At 45.1% G+C, this 13668-nt stretch overlaps 7 protein-coding genes across 7 annotated transcripts; 6 read left to right on the forward strand and 1 right to left on the reverse strand.

The window, feature by feature from the left end:
* Nucleotides 1-447: 447 nt before the first annotated feature.
* Nucleotides 448-1257, forward strand: SAMD00019534_071830 (hypothetical protein; the record flags this gene model as incomplete). Its single annotated transcript, XM_012897590.1, has 1 exon — nt 448-1257. One exon carries the CDS (start codon nt 448-450, stop codon nt 1255-1257), a length of 810 nt encoding a protein of 269 aa, XP_012753044.1.
* Nucleotides 1258-2045: 788 nt separating this feature from the next.
* On the forward strand, nt 2046-3282 carry SAMD00019534_071840 (hypothetical protein; the record flags this gene model as incomplete). The annotated part of the gene is made up of 3 exons (XM_012897591.1): nt 2046-2833; nt 3005-3057; nt 3137-3282. The coding sequence occupies 3 exons, from the start codon at nt 2046-2048 to the stop codon at nt 3280-3282; spliced, it is 987 nt and encodes a 328-aa protein (XP_012753045.1).
* A 115-nt stretch (nt 3283-3397) lies between these two features.
* Nucleotides 3398-4897, forward strand: SAMD00019534_071850 (hypothetical protein; the record flags this gene model as incomplete). Its single annotated transcript, XM_012897592.1, has 1 exon — nt 3398-4897. A coding segment is annotated over one exon (1500 nt), but the record flags the coding sequence as incomplete, so codon positions are not given.
* A 242-nt stretch (nt 4898-5139) lies between these two features.
* SAMD00019534_071860 (hypothetical protein) lies at nt 5140-6647 on the forward strand (the record flags this gene model as incomplete). The annotated part of the gene is made up of 3 exons (XM_012897593.1): nt 5140-5244; nt 5333-6425; nt 6586-6647. 3 exons carry the CDS (start codon nt 5140-5142, stop codon nt 6645-6647), a joined length of 1260 nt encoding a protein of 419 aa, XP_012753047.1.
* Nucleotides 6648-7511: 864 nt separating this feature from the next.
* SAMD00019534_071870 (hypothetical protein) lies at nt 7512-10135 on the forward strand (the record flags this gene model as incomplete). Its single annotated transcript, XM_012897594.1, has 4 exons — nt 7512-8094; nt 8172-8704; nt 8772-8959; nt 9040-10135. 4 exons carry the CDS (start codon nt 7512-7514, stop codon nt 10133-10135), a joined length of 2400 nt encoding a protein of 799 aa, XP_012753048.1.
* Nucleotides 10136-10328: 193 nt separating this feature from the next.
* On the reverse strand, nt 10329-10945 carry SAMD00019534_071880 (hypothetical protein; the record flags this gene model as incomplete). The annotated part of the gene is made up of 2 exons (XM_012897595.1): nt 10329-10761; nt 10830-10945. 2 exons carry the CDS (start codon nt 10943-10945, stop codon nt 10329-10331), a joined length of 549 nt encoding a protein of 182 aa, XP_012753049.1.
* A 1010-nt stretch (nt 10946-11955) lies between these two features.
* SAMD00019534_071890 (hypothetical protein) lies at nt 11956-13593 on the forward strand (the record flags this gene model as incomplete). The annotated part of the gene is made up of 4 exons (XM_012897596.1): nt 11956-12020; nt 12157-12787; nt 12864-13052; nt 13123-13593. 4 exons carry the CDS (start codon nt 11956-11958, stop codon nt 13591-13593), a joined length of 1356 nt encoding a protein of 451 aa, XP_012753050.1.
* Between the last annotated feature and the right edge of the window lie 75 nt (nt 13594-13668).

Here is a 13668-nt window from a genome sequence, read left to right on the forward strand (position 1 = left end):
AGATGAAATTGATTGGATTGATTGGGGCATTCATTCCTGTTTGGTGCCAGGATCATAATCATCCATCATGTGATTGATTATCAATCCATATGGATTAGTGATAGAGTGATTGAGTGAGTGAGAGGACGTATATATTACTGAAATGACACAATCAATTAGTCTGAAAGAATCCCTCTCTAAATGAAACGACACAGGAATTAAGTAATAATATAGTCTCAAAGTCATAGTCACCCCGAGAATGTTGATGTCCAAGTAGAGCGACGGAGTGGAGTGGACAACATCACCCAACATGTAACCCATCGTGGTAAAGACGAGAGACGACACGACACGACCACATGGTATCCTATCATATCCTCGCTTTGTTATAAATAGCACGACCGGTTTATCAATTATGAACATCATCGAATCATTCAATCAAACAAATACATATACATACACATAACAACAATGTTCAAGCTTGCTGTCTTTGTCCTCGCCGTTGTCCTCTCTGTGGCCTCTGCCCAGACCAGTGGAAACTACTACACCTTTGGCCCATCAGGTATTGCCTGCACTGTTGGCAACACCAACTGCCCACACTTCTTCCTCAACGAGGTGAACGGAGGCGCTGTCCACGTGCCAATCGTCAACTTTGTCTATAGCAACGCCAACCTCGACCCAGTCGTCGTCCAAGGAGGTGCCTCTGGTGAGGTCGTCCTGTTCGGTGCCGTCAACGGTTACGATTTCGAGATCTACGAGGCCTACCGTCTGCTTCCACTCATCAGCGGTGCCCCAACCGGTGCCCTCTACACCCTGCACCCATCCAACTACATGTGCCCAGTCACCGGCCCATGCTACCGTCTCAAGGCCCTCGCCCTGAACAACGGCACCGTCACCCTCGCCACCTCGTACACCGAGCCATACTCGTCGACCATCTCCTTCATCGACACCAACTGGTTGGCTGACCGCATCATGGCCTCTGCCCTCGTCCAGGGAAGCGTCATCGGAGGTGTCTTCACCGCCACCGGAGTCTACGTCAAGGTCGACGACCAGATCTCCTGCCCAGCCTCCCCACAGTACATGTGCGCCATCGGCAACGTCCGCGCCTACAACCGTGACATCAACAGATGCTGGACCCTCGTCGGATGTGTCCACAGCGGAATCTGCCCACACTTCCTGCCAGCCTGTGCTGCCGGATACGACCTCATCAGTGTGCCATCTGCACCAAACGGATGCAACCACTTCTACTGTGATGCTTCATTCTTGACCCAGAAGCATTAAGTAATCCATTTACATTATTATAATAAATATTGCCAATGATTATCTATTGTCCTTAATATACTTAAACATATATGTATCTGTATCTTTACATACTTTATCTGTTTGAGATTGGTTGAGATTTAGAAAGAACATGAAAGTGTGGTGTCTCTTCAACTTTTGAACATCACCCATCTGATCTGAACTTGCATGTTCTTTCATTCATTCATGCATTCATACTTTGTGTTAGAGATAGAGATAGAGATAATAGGTATATATATATAATGGATACAATTACATTTACATCTAACAATAATGTTGTTGAAGAGGATGAAGATGATGTTACTTGTTGTTATAAATGTACTACACATTGCTTGAGAATAGAGTTTATATGTTTGGATTGTGATGGTTTGTTAGTATGTCCAATATGTCTGGCTCGTAGCCACAGTGGTCACAAGGTAGACCATGTAGGTAATATTAGAGAGAAACTAGTCAATCAAATACAAGAAGTACAAAAGATGAATAAGACACATTCATCATCCCCTTCACCATCACCATCACCATCATCACCGTCACATTCGTACTCAACAAGATTGAATCATCTTTGGAAGACATTACAACAATGTACTGCATCTTATCAATCATTACAACAGACTCATATGGAGATTAGTAGTCACTTTGATCAGTTGATAAAGGTAGTATTGGCTCAGGAGCATAGGGTAAAGTCGCGTGTCATTGAGCAGATGGATCGTATACAATCAACAATCAATCATATAAACAAAGAGATAAGTACTATCAATAATATTATCAATATGAATCTACCATCATCATCGTCATCGTCATCAGTTGATGATGATCAGGACATGTCCAAGGTCGTCCAATCAATCTCTTCATGCACATCGATTGATCAATACATGTTGGTAGGTGGTAAGGACCAGGATCAACATCAACAACCCAATGACTACCAACTACTATCAATGATAAGTGAACATATTAGAATAATGAGATTGAAGCCTTATGTTGATGAGAAGATACATCATATCAGTCCAATGAATATCGATATTGCAATGTTGAATGGTATAAAGAAACAGATTGAAGCATGCTTTGAACTTGATCCACCTGCTCCAAGACTACATCATCCAACTGGAACTGCGCAAGACAGCTCTCTACTATCAGGCAAATTGATGTCCCTTCATATCAACGAATGCTCACTGTTCTCTGGAGCACATTCTCAGTGGACCCCAACAAAGGGTATATTCATGAGACCTGTCAATGGTGCCAGCTCCTCCCTCGTGTATGCACATGGCAATCTCTACCTATTCGGAGGCATGACCTTCATGGCTCACACCTACTCGTGGTACTCGTTGGCGGCCAAGACTGTCCACCACGCTGGTATCTTTGGCGTTAGTGGAGGATCGTCCATCACTGCATTCTATGATGGGGACAAGTACATCTACTTGGTCGGTGGCTACAACAAGGAGACCGACAAGTATTTGAACCGTGTCGATCGCTTCAATATTCACACTCATCTATTCAGTCACGTTGGCAACATCCCTCCCGTGATGATCTACTCTGATGCCTTCCTACACAACAATGTTATGTATGCATTTGGTCGTCGCAGTGTCAATGATAAGGATGGTATACTAGTTGGACTGGATATCAAGACATTGGGGTCATCAATCAATATTCTCAAGATCAATCAATATTCCTCAAGTTGCTATGATGGAATGGATAATATATATATATTATACAAACAACGATCATTTATTAGATACTCAATCTCCACCAAGAAGATAACAACACTCATTCCCTCTCCTTATCAAAGTAATCTAAAAGGAGGGATGATGTATGATCGAGTTGAAGCTTCAATTTATTCAATATATGGTCGTGGACATAACTTTAGATACTCTGTACAACTTGGCAAATGGATTCTACTTCAAGACAATGACCATGTCAATGATCGTACCAACTTTGGCCTATGCTACATTCGAGATTGAGTTGACAACTAGGTCCATGGTCATCATCATCATTCAATCACTCAATAAATAGACAACAAAGAGGGTCAAACCCCTTGCTCAGTGGTGTGGGGTGTGTGATCAGCTGATTGATCGACAGAATGATGATCATTACATTTTGAGTCTCAAAGATAATAGTTATATAGATAATGGATTTGTTACCAGAACTAGCTGCCAGGGCAGTTTTCATGGAACTGAAAAATGAGTTGGACATCATCTGCATGGCGCTCACTTGTAAACGATGGAATAGCACTTTGAACAACATACCCAACTTCACATGGACCAAAGGTCGATGTTCATGTCCTTGGAGCACATCCACTTCCTCATCAACATCATCGACCAACACCATCGCGACAACTACGACCACAGCAACTACAACACCAGCTGGACAAGGACGTGTATATTGTGCACGACTTGATCTTGTACCATCAATCGACCCTGCCACGACCAGACTGCTACTGGACATCAAGATACCGACACCATCTGGATCACTACCTGCGTCACTAACAGACTTGATGATGGGCTTTTGCTTCAACTTTGAACTGAGCCCAGGCTTCCTTCCTCCAACTCTAATCACTTTGATCTTTGGTAACAACTTTAATCGAGTTATCAACGCTGATGTGCTCCCGCCATCACTTCAATTCCTCTCATTTGGATATCGATACAATCAACAACTTCAACGCGATGCCCTGCCCAACTCACTACGCACACTGACCTTTGGAAACAACTATTGTCGCGACATACCCCTTGGAGCACTGCCGTACAGACTTGAAACATTGACATTTGGACACTCGTACGACAACATCATCGCGCCCTTGGTGCTCCCCGAGACACTACACACACTCAACTTTGGTTACATGTTCAATCAAGAGTTGATTCGCGACTCACTACCTCTATCACTCAAGACGTTGGTGTTTGGGGATTGCTTTGATCAGATGATCATGCCAGGATGTCTGCCATTGGCACTCACATCACTCACATTTGGATCGTACTTCAATCGGAGTCTTCTGCCAGGTGTGATCGATCAATCAAGTACGCTGGAAACACTCACCTTTGGATACTGCTTTGATCGTCCATTGCTCAACTTGCCATCATCAATCACAAGTCTCACTCTAGGCTTTGCCTTTGATCAACAACATAGATCTGTCAAATTGCCTGCTGGTCTAAAGACATTGTCGGTGGACAGCATCAGTCAATTAACATACTTGGGACCCACCCAATACCTTGACACTGCCAAAGTACGTGCACTACCAACATCACTATCATCTTCAAAGTATCGCTGGCTGTTACAATCAATCAAGGTCAAGACATTGATACTCAAGTGTCACGAGGGTCTGGCCGAATCGATAAAGTACGTCAAGAAGGTGGCCGATCTATTGCCTCTGGTCGAAACATATCAACAAGTTGTACAATATCCACCATCAAGTCCAGCTCTAATACATGCAGAATATCGTAGATTAGACAACAATAATGGTTTATATATATTTCGACCTGGTGGCAACATAATCATTGACATTGATACACTTCCCAATCAAGATCGACTACTATTCATACATCATCCACAACAACAACAAGGTTGTCAACGAAACATAACACAATCAATCAAACGATTAATCAATAAACTAGTGCCATCATCGTCAGGTGGGTCCTAAGCCTAAGTGGAGTGGGCTGCCACAACTGGAATCATTCCACCCATACTTAAATTATTCAATCATATCACAGTTGATCATATCTAGGTATACTCGACTTGATTACACAAGACAAACTATGTTTGCAGGGTCATCACCTGATGGTTGTAAGGGGGGGAAATTTCCGAAGTATCTGATTGATGATCATTCGTTTCATTCACATCACACACATTGATCACTCAAAGATATATATATTAACAAGAATGAACACTGGTAAAGCAATCAGAACACTGATCAACAGTGCATCAATGCTCCAAAAGAGCACTGGAAGACCAATCACTAGATCATTCTGTTCCTCCACACATGAGGTATGATCACTCACTCATTCAATCAACCGATCACTCGGACATGTGATCGGGATAGCACTTACTGACGTCCAATCAATATGATCATTAGACTCGTCCACCAATCACAGAGTTCACACCAGAGGAGAACATGCTTAGAGATACTGTGGCAAAGTTCTCGTTGGAGCGTGTCAAGCCATTGGTCAAGGAGATGGACGTCAAGTCTGAACTCAACATGGGCCTGTTCAAAGAGTGCTTTGACAATGGTCTGATGGGCATTGAGATCCCCGAGCAGTACAACGGCACAGGTCTCAACTTTATGTCATCGATCATCATCATTGAGGAGTTGGCCAAGGTGGACCCAGCACTCTCTGTGATCGTCGACGTCCAGAACACATTGATCAACAACTGCATCAAGCGCTACGGCAACGAAGAGCAGAAGGCCAAGTACCTGCCCAAGCTGGCCACCGAGATGGTGGGCAGCTTCTGTCTGTCCGAGACCAGCGCCGGCTCCGACGCCTTCTCGCTCAAGACGCGCGCAGAGAAGCAAGGCGACTACTACGTGATCAACGGCTCAAAGGCCTGGATCACCAACGCCAAAGAGGCTGGCGTGTACATTGTCATGGCCAACATCGACCCGGCCTCCAAGCATCGCGGCATCACCGCGTTCCTGGTGGACCGCAACACACCCGGCCTCGAGATCGGCAAGAAGGAGGACAAGATGGGCATCCGCGCGAGCTCAACCTGCGAGGTCATCTTCAACGACGTCAAGGTGCACAAGTCGGCCGTGCTGGGCGAGTTGGGCAAGGGCTACAAGATCGCCATCGAGGGGCTGAACGAGGGCCGCATCGGAATCGCCGCGCAGATGATCGGTCTGGCGCAGGGCGCCTTCGACTCGACCATGCCCTACCTGATGCAGCGCACACAGTTTGGCAAGCCGCTGGCCGAGTTCCAGGGCATGCAGTTCTCCTACGCCGACCTGGCCGTCGACATTGAGGCCGGCAAGCTGCTCACATACAACGCCGCTCGTTTGCAAGAGGCTGGCAAGCCATTTGTCACCGAGGCGTCGATGGCCAAGCTGTATTGCTCACGTGTTGCCGAGCGCGTCGCATCGACCTGCATCACCATGCTTGGTGGTGTTGGCTTTACCAAAGAGTTTGACGCTGAGAAGTTCTTCCGTGATTGCAAGGTTGGACAGATATACGGTATGTTATAATCATGATCTTTTGGGGTCGTTCCAAATGCCAAGTTTGGCATCCAGGATTCATTCATTCGTTCATTCACTTACTGACTGACCCTTGGTCCATGAACCAACACCTGCCAACTACCAACTACCACCTCCACACCACACTTTACCACCAACAGAGGGCACTACCAACATGCAACTACAAGTCATTGCCAGGTCGATCATGGCCAAGTACAAGTAAAAGGCCACATTCATTCAAACAAACGATCAAACAATCAAACAAACATAACCAATCAATCAATCTACAAATCTTGGATCGATACATATCTCACCCCCCAACAACAACAAACAAACACGACCAAACAAAGGCCCGATCGGTTCGAGAGTGTCTCTGAGATCAAAGCGTAGTAGGGGTTTGTTTGTTTGAACGGTAGGTCGTGTGTGTTGTGGGCGGGGGCTTGAATGCTACCAGGTCCAGATCCGGATTCTTTTTTGCAAGGAGTTTTGTTTGTTTTTGCGCTACATTGTTCAAATAAAATTAGAAAATAAATCTAACCTCAACGATTGATCACAATCATAAATACGCAACAACACCTTTAAACCAGCATACCTACATATCCTTGCTGTGTGTTCCCATAAGCGCCCATCACGACCTTCTTTGTCCAACACATTCCTTGTCTGACTGAGACCCTAGGCCCAGCCCAGCCCAGCCCACACTTCTTAAACACTAAAACCCAAATCAATCATTCATTCATTCAGTCCATCAAGCAAACATTCAAGCAAACAAATACAACTCAACAATCTGACCCAAGATCATTCATCCACTCATAATATATATAACTACTTATACAAGTACCTACTTGCTAGATAGAGTGATTGGTTGATTTGATTGATTGATTGAATGAGTGTGTGAGGATCGTCGTGTCTTCGTTCATTCATCCAACATCAACATCATCAACGACGTCGTCTTCACCAACACTACAACAACAACATCATGATGTTACCTAAATCACATCGGACGTCAAAGAATCATAATCATAGTAGAAGTAGTAGTGATCATAGTATAAGTGATAGTATTAATAGTATTAGTAATAATAATAGTTCGATGACAGAGGAGAGAACTTATGTGTCGTCGTCACATGGAGGTGTGGTGCGCGCACCATCCATGGAGAAGGAGGATTGGGAGCTCACCATAGAGGAGAAGAAAGAGATCATTAGGATATTAGTCGAGGAGCATCAGAAGTATGAGCACATCACTGAAGAGTACCTCGATGCGATTGAGCAACAACAGCTCAAGAAGCGACTGTCTGCCACGTCCACCTCGTCGTCCTCCTCGTCACTGTCGACATCGTCATCATCGTCATCGCTGTCATTGTCATCGTCCAGCGTCAACGTCACAAACCTGATACAACATCATCAAAGAAGGATCAACTCTGCAAGCTTCCCTACATCAGCTGCCGGCACAAGTACTACAACAACGAATAGTAATGTCAACGGCAATGGCATTGGCAACGGATCATCATCGTCTTCTTCGTCAACAACATCATCATCATCGCCGTCATCACATTCAAACACGAATGGCTCTACAACAAGCTCGTCTGGAACCAAGAGGATGAGCAACAACTCATTGCTAACGGCAACACAGAGCATACTTAACAAGCCAGTTGATCTGGTATCGATGACAGAGGGTATGGATCGAATAGCACTGGTCCCATACATTCGCGCAGCCATCACTAACTTAGTCACATCCCTCCCACCAAAACAGAGGACATTCTTCAAATGCTCAATGGATTGAGGAACAAGATCTTTGGACCAATATCACGCGGAACGTTCAGGAGCAAGAAGCATTCACTTCCAGCTGGAGCCAGCACTGGTAGTAGCTCCAGCAGCAAGTCCAAGTCCACCATGGTGGACAAACATCAACAACAACCAATGCTCAACAAGAAGGTCTCACATCAATCGTCCGCTGTGATGCCAGTCCACGAGACGTACAGTTCTGTTACACCACAAGATAACCTTCCATCATTCGTTGTTCAACAACCAACGATGGCTGATGACAAGCCATCAGTACCACTTCATCTGATGCTCTCTGGCATCAAAGTGGAGGATATACATGGCAACACAGTGGCCTTCACCAGTTTCTGGCAATCAAAGCGTTGTGTTGTGGCTGTGTTCCGCAGATTTGGCTGTCTGGTATGTCGCATCCAGGCCATGGACATCTCGTCCCTGAAGCCCAAACTCGATCGATTGGGAATCTCATTGATTGGTATTGGATTCGAGACACTTGGACTCCAAGATGTATGTAACATAATCACCTGACTCAGATGTGTCCGTGCCCTAACTCCCAATCACCAACCATTCTTAGTTCATTGCTGGAAAATACTTTGCAGGCGATATATACATCGACAAGTCACGTGCTGTCTACCGTGCATTGAGCTTGAGGCGCATGGGCTTCTGGGACTCAGCCGTCGGACTGATGGATCCTCGTCTCTCGGTATATCGCAAGTTGGCCAAAGAGACAGGAATGCCATCTAACTTTAGAGGTGATGGATTGTAAGTATAATCAATCAACGAATATCCAGCACATTGATCATCCAACTCACCTCAATCAATCAAACAATCAAACATTGTAGACAACTTGGCGCAACACTTGTGATTGGTCCAAAGCCACAAGGAGCACATTATGACTTTAGACAAAAGACATTTGTGGATGCATTCGACTTGAATAAGATATTGTCAGCTTGCAAGAAGCCTTATCCAAAGTTGAATTATGCAGAGGGTGTTGGCAGCGGCCAGACGTCGGCAGCCGACAGTCATCTCAAAGACGTGGTCATCTCATTGCCCACACCAGTCACCGTGTCCATCCCTCACAAGTTCCATCTCAACGTTCCAGAGTCCAAGCACAAGATTGAATCCAATCCACTCACGCACAATCCATTCAAACAACAACAGACGCAACATACATCAACGAATGGCTCCACGCTCACCTCAACCACCACCTCCTCATCCACACTTGTACATAATAGCAACAACGTCAACGGCAACGGCAACGGCAACAGCCCATCCATTGTCAGTCCACGCCAGATCAAGTACTCTGGCGCTACTCAAACTGTATATACATCATCTTCATCATCTACTCAGACTACCAAGGTCACCTCGTCAACATTTGGCCCACAGGCCAAGTTCGCACCAACAACTACGCCAACCAAGCCCCTAAGCAACTTCCATGTCAAGCCACCCGCAAAGATCCCATCGAGCAGCTCCTCTCTCCTAGGCTCACCGCTCACAACTGGTCAAGTCGCACCACCAACACAAACAACGCCAACTTCACCATCGTCAACAACGACAACAACATCAACAACACCACTGACGAGGACTAGGTCTACGATGAAGCCATTGCCAAAGCCACCAGTATCGTTCACCATCACGCCTGTCAAACCTACACTACCTCAATCACCTGTTCATACCCAACCTCAGACACAAGTTCAGACTCAGACTCAAACTCAAACTCAGACTCAACCTCAGTTGCAAAAGGATATCAATGCGCCAGTACTATCACCTGTCAATGTCAGTGCATTCTTCAAACTCCAACACAATACCGGTGCTGGCGGCAGTACAGGTACTACTAGTGGCGGTGGTGTCAAGTCCACGACATCGACCTTTGTCAAGCCAACTACCAAGAGGAAGATTGGTGGTAAGGTTGAACCTGTAGTCTTTTATCCATACTGAGCGAGCGAACGAGCGAGTCAGCAATCCAATTGCCAGGCTTGTCTGTACATACATACCTACCATATATATATAATTAGTAAAGCAGGGAGACTGCCCTGCTCCATCCACAAGTGTTTGGCGTCCGAATGGCGCACACACAATCAATCAATCCAATTATTCGGTCGAGCGCAACGCTTGAACATCGCCATGTTATTTATTCGACACAGTTGAACTGAGTACCACCCAAACATTGTGGAGGCAATGGACCCTTCCAGGCATCACACTTGGTGCACCAGTCGTTGTGACATTCGGCCATGTACAGCATGCCATTCTCACACTTGACGCGGTAAGGAGCATCACACAGTGGCAGTGGGGAGATGTTGAAGGCTGCTGGAATGGTTCCATTGCAGTTCTCATCGGTGTAGCTGTAGATGGCAGTGTATCCTTTGTAGACCTCGGTGATCTCATCGAATTGGAGACAGGTGTTGTTCTGGTAGTATCCAGAGCCGGCGTCCGAGCACTGGCCAAATGGCAGGACATCAGTATAGTTCAATCCTACACATGGTGCCTCATTAAAGAAGTTCTCATAGGCGGATGTCTGATTGCATGTGTAACTCTGGTATCCAGTGCAAGCATTCTCAATGAAGCTGATTGTTTGTTCGAATGTTCGTGTGTGTTAGTGAGTGATCAAACAAACATCGGATGTTGGACGTACCCATAGACCTCCATTGTGGAGCTGCCTCCTGAGCAGTCGGTGGAGTTGGCCCATGTGTTGACGTAGAAGAATGGAGAGTCGGAGGAGAAGGCGCCAATGACCATCAAGGAGCACATAACAATAACAATTAATGATGATGTTGTATTCATTTTGTATATATCTATATTTATAACTAAGACTCTATAATGGTAGATAAACTTCGAGTCTTGGGTCTGGTCTTTTGCAGGGTCTTGACTTTCGTTAGTTACACACTCGCATTGTTGTTGTTGTTGTTGTTGTTGCTACCTCCATCACAAGGACGAGGTCGTTTCGTTTGGAACAACGGGGGGTGTTGTTGAGAGATACGATAGTATCTCCCGTGGTGTAGGGATGCATGCGCGATAATCTACGTTCTCGCAAATGTTCAGAAAGTTCAGGATACGATTCTTAAGGGACTGTCCCTTCCCTGAACAAACCTTCACACGCGGAGAACCAGCCACGCTCCCAAACAAGAGCGCGATCATGATTTTTTTTTTTTGTTGTTGGCAACGCGTTGCCTCCAGACGGCGACATCATCATTAACTACCATAGTTTAGTCAACATCATCAACAATGTAATATCTATCTATCCTATCTCTATCTATTTATTTGTGTGTTACTAAATATTTGTTTGGATAATGAATGAAAGTGATCACAAAGACAAAAGATGCGAGCCACACGTCCCATCTTCATTGTTTGCAAAGTGATGTTGATGACGAGGCACTCTGATCAGAGTGAGAAATCAAGTTTGCAATCTGGTGTAATCACTCGATTTTGTAAGGGGGATTAGGATGGCTTCAGCAACATATTAATATCTACGTTTCTTTAAAGTTTCAATGAAGCTGGTATTGACTGGACTACCCGGTCAATCAAGTTTGATAACAACAACAGTTCTAGAGAGGTGCGTGTCTCTTTAAATGATCAAAGTCTGATGTCATTTGCAAAACAACTTCTTCACTCTAAATATTTATATATATATATTATTATTCATCTATTATTAAATTACTGTCATCAAACTTTGCTTGTTGATTGGTAACGCTTTGAGACCCATTTTAAAATCATTAAAATATCAATTTTGCAACAACTCAGGGAGGGCGGCCTGGTATTCAATGACCAATCAACGTCAAATTGTCAGAGAACGTGTTGCTGTTGCTCGTGCACGAACATTGACAATGTATGTATCTGTACCAAATATCTCATTCTCGATACCATGCATGATCACAAGTCCTAAACCGAACGATCGGTCGGTCGGGGCACCCACACACACTCACACACTGACATTCACAAACACAATCACACACACATAACAGGAAGAGTCACGACAACATAAACAAACCAATATCAACAGTTGGTCTTTCGCTACTTAATATATTTGGTGGCCTGATATTTGGATACAACACTGGTGTGATTGCCGGTGTACTCCAGGTGGATGAATGGAAGTCGATGAGTCAGATTGACTTGGGCTTCCTGACATGCAGCATCCTGCTCGGCGCAATGATTGGCTCATTGGCCGCAGGCATCATCACGGAGCGTCTGGGCCGCCGTCGTCCACTCTTCGTGGTGGGCATCCTCACGCTCATTGGCGCCATCGGCTCATCACTCGTGCCCACCAACCTCTGGTACGTCAGTGCCTTCCGTCTGGTGCTCGGTCTGGGCGTTGGCGCATCGGCCATCATATGTCCACTGTACGTCGGAGAGATGGCACCACCCGAGAAGAAGGGACAGCTTGGTACACTATTCCAGATTGCCATCACAGTTGGTATACTCATTGGCGACATCATTGGCTTTGGATTCCTCCACGTTCAATATAACTATCGTTGGATGTTTGGCTTTGGTGCACTACCAGGTATCCTACTCTTTGGACTTCTCTTCTCAATCCCCGAGTCCACAGTATGGAGGGAGAAGAAGTCAGCCATGAAGAATACTCAACTCTTACTAAATGTATGTATCTGGAACCATTCCCATCATTCACTCATTCAATCAATTGATCACTCACCAATCCATCCACTGAGAACAGAAGGACCCAACTAATGATGTTGGAATCGGAGCATTGTTGTCAAGAAAGGATGGTAGATTTGCATTGTTCATGGGCTGCATCTTGGCCATCAACAATCAATTGACAGGTATCAATGCATTCATGTACTTCTCACCAAAGATCTTTGAGAAGGCTGGCATCAGCAGCAACAATGGTCAAATGATTGCCACCGTATGTAGTACACTCGGTCACTCACTCACTCAATCAATCGTATTAACATGTTGGAGCCATTCCAATATAGATATCACTTGTGGCATGGAACGCCATCACTACATTCATCTCAACACTATTTGTCGACAGACTCGGAAGGAGGAAGCTGACTTTGTACAGTTCGATCGTGATGACTGTGAGTTGTCTACTGCTGGCATTGATGTTCTTGCTGTTCAATGGCACCACGCTGGGCGTGTTGTCAATCATCTTGTTGTTTGTGTTCATTGCCGGCTTCGAATCAGGTGTCGGTCCACTCTTTTGGATAATGGCCATCGAGATCTTCCCACCCGAGTGCAAGGATGTTGGCAGCAGTCTGCTCAACGCATTGCAATGGATATTCAACATTGCATTGTCATTCAGTTTCCTCTCACTGGTCACACTCATTGGTCAATCTGCCATCTTCTGGATCTTTGGTGGCATTGGAGTTGTATGTCTTATTGTCATGTACTTCCTTCTTCCAGAGACCAATCACAAGGATTACCAAGAGATCAAGAATACCTAATAACTATTCTGGAATCATTCCAATCACTCAATCACTCAATCATTCAATCAATACAATAATCTTATTATTACATTT

Source organism: Acytostelium subglobosum (genome assembly GCF_000787575.1).
Source record: "Acytostelium subglobosum LB1 DNA, scaffold: scaffold14, whole genome shotgun sequence".
Lineage (NCBI taxonomy): Eukaryota > Evosea > Eumycetozoa > Acytosteliales > Acytosteliaceae > Acytostelium > Acytostelium subglobosum.